The 14,827-nt window shown below is 42.5% G+C and overlaps 1 protein-coding gene across 2 annotated transcripts in view; it reads right to left on the reverse strand.

The window, feature by feature from the left end:
- fam172a (family with sequence similarity 172 member A) overlaps positions 1-14,827 on the reverse strand; it is a 160,995-nt gene that overhangs the window by 95,466 nt on the left and 50,702 nt on the right. For both annotated transcript variants that reach the window (XM_022754550.1, XM_022754542.1), the window contains exon 7: positions 6,043-6,261. In XM_022754550.1, the coding sequence (XP_022610271.1) occupies positions 6,043-6,261 (219 nt within the window). The remainder of the gene's footprint in view (positions 1-6,042; positions 6,262-14,827) is intronic.

The raw sequence follows: 14,827 nt of genomic DNA on the forward strand, positions 1-14,827 counted from the left end.
CTGCGGGCCAGAAAGGTCATCACTGTGACATCTCGGCTAGCCCCGCGCTGCCGCCCGGATTGTCAGGTGAAATTACTGCGAGCCATTAATTGACATAAGGCAAAGGAGAGCGGGCAGGCAGACAAGGCTGTGTTTGTTCCAGTATGACCCTGAGGTGCTCTGTGTGTGTTCGTGTATGTGTGTGGGTGTGTGTGTGTCTGTGTATGTCTTTATTCGGGTCAGCCTGTATCCACACCAGGGTTGTGTGCAGAGAGAAAAAGAGAGAGGGAGGGAGAGAGAGAGAGAAAGATAGAGAGAGGGGGGTGGGGGGGCTCAGTGGGTGGGGAGGTGCGAGGGAGGGCAGGATGGATGTGTTTGATGGTTGACCTGACTAGAAGATTGGGAGCAGGGATCTGAGACCAGCTACACTAGTTCTGCCTTGAGCAAATACACAAACACACAGGTATACGTACACACACAGATGTTATGTACTACACATTAACACATATCGCTCGCACACGCTAACAAGCACGACATTGAACAGACTCGCTCCCCTTTAAAACTTTGAGAAATCAAATGCACTCACTTAATTCAAACACATGGAGATAAACCTGAAATTAAAACACTCCACACAACACAGTGTACTTGTACTGTGGCTTTAGACATGAAAACTAAGCTCATAAAGACAGATACACATGCGCACGGGTCAAAGCTTTTTCTCTACCACACTCGCAGAGAGACACACCAAAATACAGAGATGGCATCTAGCCAATTTGCTCTCTGCAGCAAGCAGGTGAGCTGCCCTCTAGCCCTGGTCATTGACCGCTCCTCTGACCAAGTTCAGAGGTTAATCAAGTCCCTACCTGTCCTTGGAAATGCTGAGCCTTACCTTTTGGCACGACCACAGGCCAAAGGTCAAATAAACCCTGTCTGTATAATTGCTTGTGGGCCACAGATTGGGGCAAAGGGGTGAAGGTGACAAAGAGCAAAAACCCAGTCCCATAGAGAAACACTGTAGCGCCATGTCGAATACAATTACCTGTGTGTGTGCTTGTGTGTCCATGTCTTAATGTTTCTAATCAAGTTTCCTTGTGTGTATAGGTGTGTGTGCATGTACGTTTGTGAGTCCTCAGGACGTTTTGTAGAACAGGTTTAACATGGGGATACAGGACATCATCTGCTAAGCACAGACAAGGACAAGGATCTCAGCTGGCCCCTGTGGACAGCTGCAGCTGGGAATAATGGGTCTTGGAGAGGCAGGAGCTAAATAATGGATGTGCCTTCCTTTAGGAAACACACTCTGCACAGTCCACAAGAGTCGGATCAGTGTGAGACTGTACAAGACCCCCTGTTTTGCCTCATACGTCACCAAGACCACAGTACTCCGAAGAATCCTGCGTCTGCACTGAAGACAGAAAAACTACAGCAAAATCAAAAAAGAATAAAGAAAATAAATGAGTCTTATTTCCCACCATGAAGAGAGGATCTGACATCAACTCTAACCAGAGTGAGGGGTAAAAATAGTTTAACATAAAGGAATTAAACAATGCATCCAGTGGTAATTCTAGCACATTGAAGAGCCCCAAAATGTTTCCTCCATTGTGGTTTGATTGTGCCAAATGAATAATTGTAGAGAAAAGCAGCGAGATGTCACAGTGAAAAGCATTCAACGTCCTCCACTCTCAGTCATATAGATCTCTCATTCTTGAAGTTGCACTGAAGCTGAATATAGTGGAAGAAAAAGAACAGAAGAAACTGCCTCAATCTGCTACTTCAAAATGCTGTTGGAGTGAGGGCCTCTCAGTCTATCTCCCTCTCTGAACATTTAAGAAACGTACAATGTGAGATGTTAAAAGGAAAAGCATAAAAAAAAAAAAAAAAACTAAGAGAGAAAGAGAGAAAAGTATTCCAGTCATTTATAAAAATAAGTGGTGCTTAAAAAAAGGCGAAGCTCTGTTTTTTGTCCCCCTTGCTCTTTTTTTTTCCCTTCTTCTTTCCAGGGCCTGCTGGCCTAATCCCAGCCAGCCAGCCTTGGGTGAACTCTTTGGAAGCTTCTTAAGCCCATGAATGTGCCTTTTGTTCCTGCCATTCCTCCGCTTGGCTGACAGAAAATAGCTAACTGGATTACTGCTAAAATTCAGAGTAAAGTGAACTCCCAAACTTCTATATGGCAAAGTGCTAAGAAAGCCCCCCCCCCCCCACAACCCTTCCACTATCCTCATCAGCATCCCTCCGATCAGACTTTCTATCCTTCCATCCCTCCTTCTGTTCTCTCTCTTTCTCTCCCCCTCCTCAACCAACATCCCCCCTAAAAATGGCCCAGCGGTGTGTGATCTGGAGGAGAAGAGAGGAGAGGAGAGGGATTAGATAAGGTTGAGAGGTTGAACACTATGAACCCGAGGCTAAAAAGTAAGAATCCTAAAAGCAGTTAAGAGCTTATTAATGTGTGTAAGGAAGCATATTAATCGACTCAACTCTATCAGTGGGCTGGGTGGGTTATGTGTGTGTCACTGTGAGTCAACGCAGTACAATAGAAAATGTACAATATAATATTGTGTGGCGCATAGTTATAAATACAGAGCAAGACAGGTGTTAATTCAAGCTTATAGTGTTATAGTGTTTTTTTTTTTTTTTGTGGAACGTTGGATGTCATTATAATACGAGGAGTGGGGGTATATATTTCAGTGTGTGTTTTTGAATGGCTGTGTGCAGGTGGTCTGGCAGCTCAGCGGGAGTTAGAGTGAGAGGTGTAGTGAATAAAAAGGTTTGTGTGTGTGTGTGTGCGCGCGTCTGTGTGTGAGTGCACGTGTCTTGGGTGGGTGCTGTTAAAAAAGATGAAAACAGCCCTGCTAAAGAGGTTTGATTTGATCCACCACCCACCCCGACTAACAGAGGTGAAGGAGAAAGACATTATAGTGTACGCATGCCATACACACGCACGCATGCACGCACGCACGCACGCACACACACACACACCAATGTCAAAACCTTAGTTCTTTTTCCACCTCCTTTACTCTTTTGTCTGCTGGTATGTGTGCGCCTTCACATATCTGCATATGTGTTTACGTGCATGTGTGTGCGTGTGACAGCTTACTCTGGAACGGACAGAGGCAGAGCAGTGGAGAGTAGCGCAGTGCAGGAGGAGGTGTGGATGATAGAGGCGAGGTCATACACGCTAACATCCTGCTGACTTCTGGGTCAAAGGTCAAAATTCAAGGGGCACCAACACAGAGCCAGTCTGCTAACTCATTAATCTTTATCCTGAGTCTTGCAATCCCTGCATCTAAGGACAAGTGTATTTGGCTGGAAAATCTAAACCTTCTACATGACCCCTGTTTTTCTGGTTAATGAGGATAATTGTGTATTAGCCTGCTGGTTTGGAAAAAAAAATTGACATAGAAAGCAATTTTGTATTCTTTTTTTGCCATAACAGAATACTGCACTGGTATGATTACTAAATCAATTATCAATGTGCTAGCTTTAAGAATATGTATACAAGAAATAAATGTGACTTGACACGGCACTCGGCTCATTATGTTGACTGTCCTAACTTCCATCTCACAGAGTTGTGAAAAGTCAAGACTGTTTAACTGTGCAGTATTTTTGAAAGCCTGTAGTCTCAAAAAGACACACCACTGCTGCATACTGCCCTTGTCTCAATGCATCTGACCCTGTCCAGCAGAGCCCAATATCAAGATGTGAACAATACTGCATGCTTCCTCATAGGATGGGGAAACCTTGGTTGGGACAGTATTAATGATCTCACACTGCTATCATTACTGAGTCGTAAAGATTTAAGGCAAGAGGAGGGGGGAGAGAAGAAGATATATATACACTAACTCACAACACCACACTAATACTGAGTGGGGCCTCCCTTTGCTCTCAAAACAGTCTCAGTTCTAAATGGCATGGATTTACAAAATGTTGGAAACGTTGCTTTGAGATTCTGCTCCATGTTGAAATAATTGCATCACATAACTTCTGAAGATTTGTCTGCTGCACAGTCATTCTGCCGATCTCCCATTTTACCATCAATCACGTGACTGAGGAGGCCAATGAACTACACTGAACTCATTATCACGCTCATGAAACTACTTTGAGATGACTTTTGCCTTGTGACATGGTGCATTATGATGCTGAAAGTAGCCACGAGAAGATGGTACATTGTTGCAATAAAGAGATGCACATGGTCAGCAACAATACTCAAATATCCTGCTACATTATTAGCTGCTTGGATAATTACATGAGTAAGCAGGTGTACAGGTGTTCCTAATAAACTGCTTAGTGAGTGTAAATACGGAGAAAAAGAGAAATCACTGTGCGATGTGACAATCATTAAAGTTGCATCTTCAAAATAAAAAAAGATATTAATACAAGCTCCCATCATCATCCTAATCTAAACAAGCTGTAGATGACATTTTCACAAACAAACACGTGTGCGAACACACTCACACACACGTGTTGCTCATGGCCATGATATAACAAACTGACATGCAATAAGCATTACATTTTAAATTCTAATTTGCTATAACTTCAAAATAAAAATATAGAGCTGACTGGAGATGCAAGTTAGTTTTGACTACATCACTGTAAATGACATGATGGATTGTTTACCATAAGACCTTCATGACAGATAGTGTAGAGCAAGTTCATCGGCTGAGTGATGGGGAAACTGCACACATGTAAAGAAGTGTGATAGCGTAAGATAGCACTGCAGCTAATTATCCCTTATTAGAGTGTGTGTAAAGGTACTGCCAGGGGGGTTGAGAAAAAAAAAAAGAAAAAGAAGCCTGCGTTGACAGCTCACACCGCCCGCTAGTCCCACAGCAGCCCTAACTCTTGTCAGACATCAGAGACTGATGGCTTTCACACACACACACACACACACACACACACACACACACACACACACACACACACAAACACATACACGGACTAACACACACATGCACTAACACCCACCCACACACACTAACGTACAGGCATTACTGTGACGCTACTGCCATCAACTAAAGTAAAACACAGTTAATCGATGAGGAAACTTTTTTATGAAACCCTGCAATGGGAAAAAGTCTGGCCGACTGTGCCCGTAATGTTTTAAGTCTTACTGAAAGAGCTTTTGAGAAAAAAAAAATTGCCTGAACTCTATTGATTGAATTATGAATTTTGTTTGCAGGGGTGACAGAAGAGACATCAATGGAGAGGAAAGCATTGTTTTCATTTCTCATCACTTTGGCCATATTTATTTTCACAGTGAAACTTGATTTATGCAAAGGGTCGCTTCCTGTGTTTGACCAAAAGTATAAACTGGCCAAGCTAGTAGGCTCGAGCCGTGTGCTTGTGTGTGTGTGTGTGTGTGTGTGTGTGTGTATGTGCATGTGTGTGTGTATGTGCATGTGTATATGTGTGAGTGTATGATTAGGGGGTGTACAGTCAGTGTAGCATGATAAGAATGTTTCAGTGTGTTTGCAGAGTGTGTGTTAGGGAGATAATAATCCCAGCGGTCAACAAGAGTAAAGGGCCAGAGCTGCACTGACCAGCCCACCATCTGAGAGAGAAAAAGAGAGAGAGAGGAAAAGAGGGAGAGGAAGAGGGAGAGAGAGGGAGGTAGCCATGTGGTTAACACTTGCTCACTGAGAGGCGACTGGAGCACAGCCAACCTCTTCACACACAGGCTGACCACACAAGAGCCTCTCTTTCTCCCTCTGCCTCCCATCCTCCCTTCATCCCTTGTTACCTAACATTTCCTTCCCTCGCTTCCTCAGCTTGCCGCCTCCCATCCTCCTCCCCCCCGCACCTTCTTGCCTCTTTTGTCTCTTCCAAACTTGCCCAACCCCCCCCACCCCCACCTCCCCATTTTTCTCACCTAAGTGTCTTCTCCTACCACCTCCTAAGTGACCCTAAACTGTCACTCCGTCCGCCTCCCCCATCATGTCTGTTTTTGATGAACATCTATCCTTCCGTTCCTCCACCCCAGCTTTCCAAACGTTTCCTTCCTGCCTTCCTTTTCCATCCCTCCTCCCTCTCTCCATCCCTTTGTCCATGCATCCCTCTCTGACTTACCCGTATGGGGATCCGTTCGGTCTCTGTCTCCTTCTGTGGGTTACGGTACTTCTCATAAAATTCTCTCTTCTTTTTGCCCTCTTTATCATCTTTGCGTTCCCTCTTTTCAGCAGGCTCGTCCGAGGGTTCGGTAGGAGAGGGCAGGGGAGAGGACTTGGCTGGCTTCTCAACCTCAAGGTAGTTCTCGTTGGGGTTGAGCACCATCACACCATAGCCCTCCTGAAGCAGAAAGGAAACATAAATATGTGTGTGAGAGCTGTGGCATCATCTACATCAGATACTGTTTATCTACAATATTTTACACATTCTTTGATTTCCATATAACTATCTGTATGTATGTAGTATATGATAACGCACTGTATTTGTACAGACATTTTTAATAATACATTTATACAACATAAAATTTTAATATTAACCACGATGACAAAAAAGGATTCAAAAGAAAGCTCTAAAACATCATGGGAACATGTGTGTGTGTGTGTGTGTGTGTGTGTGTGTGTGTGTGTGTGTGTGTGTGTGTGTGTGTGTGTGTGTGTGTGTGTGAGAGAGAGAGAGAAGAGAACTGAAAAATTATATTACACCAAGTGAGATTGTGTATTTTTTTCTTTTTAATTCCTTTTTTGTTCCTTTTGAAAACATCTCTGTAAACTTTATTGAACCTTACTGTTTGACAGTTTTTGTTATTTTTTTTGTTGATCCGTCTTATTTTTTTACTTAGAGAAAAGGCCAATCTTCCCTTTGTCAAACCCTCTAGGGTAAGCTCGTGTAACACTGCATGATAATCTCGGCTACACTGAAGCTCAAAAACTTGACCTGCTCAGTCTAGGTCTAGTAGTGGCTCATGGTGTTTAAGACAGAGCTCAGTAGTGGATTTCTAAGAGCAAATAATACCGAACCAACACTTAAAAGACAGATTGTGAGATGACTGTGGAAAAGATGCAAATCCAGACTGAAAGAAATGCCAGAGAAAGAGACAGAGGAGAGAGTGTCACTGCAGGGACAAGCCTGAGAAGCAACTGGGGGACTGGAATTCAGCAATGGTGGTTTCAGTCGGTGAGTAGCATTTAGTGACTCCAAAGGCCATGTGTCACTTAATATCAAACCCAATCGATCCTACCATCACTCAACAAAAGAGTTAGCCGCGGCAGCATACGTATCTGTGTGTATGTGCATGTGTTTGGTGTATGTGACTTGAAACTTCCACAGACAGCACTAAAGATAAAAGTACATTTTTTTTTAAAAGCTGAAAAAGTTTTTAAATGAAAACAAAAATTGAATTCATATTAATAATAATCAGTGCACTACTTCAAAATACAAAAAATGAAAAGAAGTTAAAAAGAATTAAAAAGAGGAGAAATGTAAGAGAACAGAAACCCAAGTGGTTATAATAAGAGAGAATGACAGAGGGGAAATGTATTGTGGAGAAAAGGAGGGTTTTTTTGCAGCCTTTAGTGACTTCTTCAACTTTGAAGCCATTTTAATTAACTGTGTTTATTGTCCCAAGCACTCTGAAACTAAAGCAGGAAATGGATGGATTCCTGTTTCACTTAAGCTGTGCTTTTTTACACACAAACACAGAAACTTATGGGCATACGCCTGTGCAAACACACACATCACACAAAAGACACACACTAAGGAGAACGAAGGATAACAGTGCTGACAAAAAGACCTTTAGGAGATGTGAGAGGGAGTTAAGAGAGGCACTGTCGCTCAGCTTCCACTGCAATTCGCCCTCTCTCTCACACACACACACACACACACACACACACACTGTCTTCTCCAGGCAGCACGTCTCCTCTTCCTTAATAAGTGTTAACACAATGCGCTTGTCTTCCGTTGACGCAGCATGTGTGTGCGCGTCCCTCCTGTGCCCATCGACATCAAACCTGCCACACACCCCTTCCCTTAGCACCTGCCGTGTGTTGACATGAGCAAAATGACACTTTCTCACTTGTTCAGATTATAAAATTAGCCTGATTCTCACTCCCTTTCAAATTCAGACAAGGCTGTACTTCCCTTGTTGGACATATTTGTAATGTAAAACCTATCTTTGATATAAGGACTATTAACTTAAGAAAATATTTTTAAGTGAGAAAAAAATTGGACATGAACAAATTGCCTATTGTTATAGTTTAAGTATTTGTTTTAAAAATGTATTCAATATTACACCAGCATTTCAATGGCATGAAAATTTAAAAAATGTATCTTTCTCATTTTAGCTGAAAAACATTTTCAGCTAAATAATTTGTATGATGACGGCACGAAGTTTTGTATTTTATTCCAAGGCACAGCAAGACTAATTCTCATGTTGTTCACTTTAAAAAAAAAACCCTATATGTCCATGTAATAGTATGTATACAAATTCTATGTAGATGATGTTTTTCCAAACCTGGATTTATATTAGTTCGTGTGTGAATGTGTGTGTATACACAGCAGAAAAAGTGAAGTTAAGGCAAGGTAATATATGAGGATCTATCAGGGAGACTTAATTGAGCCTTCAGACACAGGCAAATTCAGACACACAAGCTCACAGTCAGACAGAAAAAGAAAAAGCAATGGATGATGAAAGGAGAGTTTAGAAGAGATAGTGAGAGAGAGAGAGAGAGAGAGAGAGAGAGAGGAGAAAGAGTGAGAAACAGAGAGGAGACATATAGATAAGTTGTAAAATGATAAGACAGGCAGATAGAAAAGGAGGGAGCGACAGAGAGATGTACTCTAACAACCAGCTTTGTGCCACTGCCCACTGGTGGCAGCCTGATAAAATAACTGACAAGACCCATTCAGCCTATGGCAACAATATCATAAAAGAGATAAAAGTTAAAAATCAATAAATGGCATGATTTAAGAATGTATAAATAATACATACAGAAAAACTACACAATGAGAGAATGAGAAGTCCACTGCACTTTAAAGACAAAATGAAATGGGAGGAAAGGAAAACATGAGAAGCCTCTTGTTCTTCAACACCATCACATCGCCTCATGTGCATTTCTTCTTTCCCCTAATCCTGGTTCACGAGGCCAAAAGTTAATGGTTTAGCAACCCTGGTCTCTATGTTCTGACGCAAACCCTAAGTGGCCTACAACCATGTTTAGCCTTCAGTGCTCTTACCCTCACCCTTACTGGTCAATAACCCTTCCTGGCCTTAAGCATACTAATGCTAACCTCAAGTGGTCCAATTCCTAGCCTTTAGCATCCTTATGCTAACCCTGAGTGGCCTATAGCCTATGGCCTTCCGTTTGGAGAGGCTAACTCACCTAACCGAGCTAACAGTGCTAACCCTTTCAGCTGTCCAGTCACCCAGAAGGACATTGCTGTAAAGGCGACCAGTGTCGTTGGCGTATTTAGTCTGGAGGAGCAGGGCCGTCGACTTCACCTCTGTGTCGGAAACAATCATTTACTTAAACATTGAGAGGTCTGTGTTGGTGTCAGGACAACACTGCTCTCCCTGTCCAATCACTTCCTCCTCTTATTCTTCTCTCCATCAACCAAAAATATAACAATGCGTCTGGGGCTGGTGGACTGGGCAAAACAAAGTGATTGGGAAAATTTCTTCTTGACATTTTGTGAAAAATTATTTAAAGTTAAATTGAAATAAGGTTCTTTTATAAATGTGATTCTATATTTTTTATGTAATAAAAAATAAACTATGATGGTCTAACTGGATACACCAAACCTATCTGCATACACAAAGTAACAATAAGGCCACGAAAAACAACCACGATATTCAAATCAAACAGCACATGGTCAATGCTTTCCCTATATCCCGCAGAACTCTCTAATGTACTGCGCGTCGTTCGCAGGACTAACTTCTCCCACAGAGCTCATGTTCATCATCCTAGTCTTTGTGTTGTTTTGTGACAGCTAAATCTCTCTAAAGTTACGTCATTAGGTCTTTGTGTTTCTAGCTAACTGTTCTGTCCCTCGCTCTCTCTCTCTCTCTTTCACACACACACACACACACACACACACTGGATACACCTGCTAAATCTGATCTTTGTGTTGTGATGTGCTGTCAAAGTGTGAATCTTACTTAAATGCACATAGTAAACCTTGGGTCACACTGCTTTTTATACCACTAAATCTCTCTCACACACATTGCTAACACTGGGTCACTTTGCCTTTGTCCTATACACACACACTGTCTCAAATAAAGCGGACACACATGGTCCTCTAGCGTTGGGTCAGTCTTGTCTTTTTGCAGCAGTATGCAGGCTAAGTCTCTTCCCATGCCCTGTGTGTGCCCCTGTGCCACCACCACACTGAGTCCCTGCCCTGGGGCCAGCGGTCAAGAGGGTCGCCCCGACCCCTCTAAGGGGGGGGACCCCGACCCCCATCACCCTGCTCCGGACGCTCCTTAGCGCTCCTTTGTCGGCCTGTCCCGTACCAGATAGCACAACAAAGGCTGCCGCTGCTACGGAAACCAGGGCTTGTCTCATCATCGTGATGAAACCCTTCCTCCGTCATCCCCACATGCAGGATTGTCAAGCCTTTAAAAACCCAATCACTCCAAGGTATTGAGAAAAAAATGTATAAAAAGGAAAACATATGCTACAAACTGTATCATAAATATCATGATATTATGCATTATTTGTGATTTATTATTATAAAACCAGACCATAATGTGCTGTCTAAACAATATTGTCAATACTCTTTGATGACACTGATGTGCCCTCTTTAAAGTCAAATTAGATGTCATTTGTCCACTGGAACTTTGATGGTAACAGATCATTATTTTCTCTTGCAGTCGCATTATTTAAAAAGGGATTTCACAGTGTGTGTGTGTGTGTGTGTGTGTGTGTGTGTCTACATGTGAGTGACTACACAAATGCGAGCTAGAGTAAATAAGATGTCCCTTTAAGACAGCAGCGCCTCTATTTTTCCAGTGGCGTTGTAATGAAATGAAATGTGTCTAATGTGCGGGAGCAGGGAGAGAGGCAGCCGGAGTGAGAGGGTGTTTCATCTGTGCGTGTGGAGCTCAGCGAAGCTTTGATGTGAGAGCTCTCATGTAGTGAGCAGGGCTTTGGGCACAGGGAAAAGGACAGCACTTGACAGGTACAAAGCATGGCTGATAGCGGTCACGGGTGCATGCAGTGAGGAAAGTGGATGGTATGGTTGCGTGAATTTGAGGTTGTATGTGCGGCTGTTTGCTGAATAGGAGCATTTAAATGCTCTCCTTCACATTGCACTTAATATTTTAATGCATTTGTATATCCGTGCGCATGCATCTTACATCAGAAGAATCAACATGCAGTCTATGAGTGTCCATTGAAATTGGCTCTCAGGCAGTTTACTTTATTAGTTTTCTGTCGGGGGGCTGTTAGGATCAGGGCAAGCGGCGCTCCCTTTTCTCAACAGCCCTCGCTTCACTTCCTTATTTCACCAATACGCAGCTCCCGATTTGCTACTCAGGCTTGACTGACAAGGAGGAAAGGGTCACCCAGCATGGCATACCCAATAAGAGGAGGAGGAGGGGAGGGATGTCTGCAGGCTACAGTCGAGTTTGAGATCTCAACGAGGCACAATGGCTGACCGAGAAGAAAGGCTAAGTTGGAAAATAAGTGCGGGCAAAGCGTTGGCGTCACAGTTCGTTCACATTTTAGATTTGAGTGGCTGAGGCGACATCAAATACAAGTAAAAAACTGTTTACAGGAAGACAGAAAAAACAGACTGTTCCTCAATATAGAGGTATGAAGGAGCTGAAAGGGAAGGTAAATACTGTAATAACAAGTACACTCTCCCTCTCTGTCAGGGCCACCCTGCTCTGTGTGACCTTGTCTGTCTCAGTCTCTACGTGAGCTTTTTTTGCATGCAGGGCCCCTTTATCCATCCGATCCCCCTCTTTTCTCTCTCTCGATCTCTCTCTCTCTTTTTTTTCCCACTCCCCCTCTCCCTGAGGCTGACATACCACACAGATCGCACAGTACTGTCAGATTAAGTCACGGTGCCCCCTTTCTCATTTTAACACAGCACCAGTCTGAGACCCCCCCATACCCACCAAGCACACAGCTATGTTTCTCCGAGAGCAGGAGGGTGGAAGAGTACTTACTGTACCTCAGAGGCTATGAAAAGACATGTGTGGATCTTAGGGGTGATGTGAGAGGCGCTGAGACGGGATAGTCATCAGCCTGTCAGCTCAAAATCAATCATCCTCTTGATAACCAGTGATACCCAGGGGGCCATAGAGAGAAGATCTAAATGTTACTAAATATTATTATCACACATTTCTTTTAAAAAGTCAGCAAAATGCTCAGGTTTGGTGAAGAAAAATATCAAGATAACAGGCTCAAATTACAACACAGGCGAAGAAATGATACTGAAACTAAGTGGAATAAATCACAATACATACGTGACATACAGTACATGTGTTCAACTTGATTTTTTTTTTTTTTTTTTTTGATCCACTGCTTAACTCCACATCCCTGTATGTTTAAGCAATCAATTGAACAGCCAACACAAATGTTTACACAGGAAAAGTAAGACAAACTGGAGCTTCATCTCCCCATCTGCCCTCTGAGTTAATTTTGAACAAATCACCCACTGCATGGGTTTCTCCTCTCATAAAGAGTACACATTTAATTAAGTTTCTTTAAATTCAACTTTTCACTTCAAGTTCAAAGACTGTATTCGGCGCTCGCTTCCACTAATGTAGTCGTACGCTAATTTGGTCAAAGTAAATAAGACTGCACTAATGATTATCTTTTTCTTGATGTTAATGAGCACAAATAGTTTAGGTCCGAATAAGAAGCTAACCTTTGGAGCTAGTCAAGTAGCTGTGTCTGTAATAAGCAGCAGAGTTTTTAACCTTGGCATGGATGTCTGGGCTCATTTGGATATTGTTTATATGTGGAGCTGAATATTTATAAATGAGTTCAAAGTGGAGCAGTGGGGTGGAGGAAGTGGAGAGAATAGCACAGCTTCTGATCCCCGATGCCTCAGCTTCTTTTCATGCTCGCATTTACATTTCCTTCTCTCTGTTTCACTTTCTATTTCTCTCTTCCTGTTTCGCTCCTCCCGACCTGTCTATTTTCAGCACCTTAGTTAAAGGATAGACATTAAGACATTCACACAAACACTGTTGAGTAACCCACTCAGTTCAATGCCAGAGTCAGTTTACGTGTCAATTATTTACCATACTCAATGTCTGTGAATCTGTGAATGTGTCCGGCCACTATTTATGCTCGATGGTTGATCAAGCATCCAAGCGTCTGTGCACACACTGCCACGTAAACACACACACACACACACACACGAGTTCGGAGGCCTGCTTCATCTGCTCTCAGCACGACACACACAGAGGGAGGTGTGGGGTTGTGGGTGGGGGTTGCTAGATTGGGGGTGGATGTAGCATTAATCACCGTCCAGGTGGAAATTGTCAGAGCTATCGATTGTGCAAGTAAATGTTACACAAGTCATTTGTCAACTTTTCTCCTTTTTTTTTCTTCTTTTTTTTTTTTTTTTTTTTTTTTTTTTTTTTTTTTATAGAAGACCTGTGTGTCATTCGCAAAGACGCACCTGTGAATGTAAACTCACCGGCACTGCAATTTTAGAGCTGTCTGACCAGAAGTGTGATCGGCTCCACAGCCAATAAGCAGTCATCTAAACATCTGAATGTTTCTGAAAGTTTGATTACATCTTTTTTTTTTTTTTTCACTTAAATCTTTTAACAATTAGACAAACTTTAAAAATCAGATCATGTAATAGTAAAATGAGCCAAGTTTCAGCAAGCAGTGTTGCTGTGGCTGATTATCAAATCGGTTGCATAAGAAATTAAAAATATTTCCACTGTACTTTCATATTAGAATACATTCTGCTTACGTGCTTGCCACATACACAGTGTACAGTTAGCAGGGAAAGTCCTCAGCCCGCAGAGGGAAAGCTATGGGGAAATAAATACAGGAGGCTTATTCTGACGCTGTTAGCATTTTGATTTATATATTCTATATTGTCTCCCCTAAGCATACACATGTATTTTTAATGAGGGCACAGAGAGATATAGATCATGGAATGATAGGTGCCTCCCTGCCCTCCTGCCTAACTATTTAATGTATAAATCAGGGGGATAGGAGAGCAGAGAGGGGGAGCAAGAGAAGCTACAAAAAGAGGGAAGACATGAGGAGTGGAGGCGTCGCGGGAGCAACCCTGTCCTGAAGGCCACTAATAACTGCACGGAAGGAAGGAAGACAAAGCCTCGGAAGGAAGGAAAATGATGATGATTATAATGATGATGATTATAAAGAAGTATTTGGCTGATATTCCAAATCTCATCTGAACAAGAGTGGGCGAAAATAAGGCATCCGTGATAATCATGATAACAATGACACAAAATGACACCAAAAAAGTGAGTGAGCCTGTCAGTTTGACCTAAGTTGAGAAATTGCCCCACCATGTGAATTGTTAAAGAGCACTGTCGACAAATGTTTCTACTTCACCATCTGGACAGGTAGTTAGTGCGTTAACACACATGAACACACACACGGTGGGTGCGAGACGCATGGCCATATGTACAGACAGAGCCAACCGGGGTCAATGGTAGGACACATCTAAACATTGTAGACACATGAACACATGTATGCATGCGTGTGTACACACAGACCCTAAGAACGTACCCATCACCATGGTAAAATAATACACAAGTGCATGTGTGTGTGCCACGGTAAATTACCAAGAAAAAAAAGAGAAATACAGTACATCTGTATTGTAAAATAAAAATAACTTACCATTACACCTTAATAAATTGTATTCTAATAATAAAATAGTTGCTATTTGGCATGTGCCATTTCAC

Source organism: Seriola dumerili, unplaced genomic scaffold, assembly GCF_002260705.1.
Source record: "Seriola dumerili isolate Sdu_G_001 unplaced genomic scaffold, Sdu_1.0 BDQW01000017.1, whole genome shotgun sequence".
Lineage (NCBI taxonomy): Eukaryota > Metazoa > Chordata > Actinopteri > Carangiformes > Carangidae > Seriola > Seriola dumerili.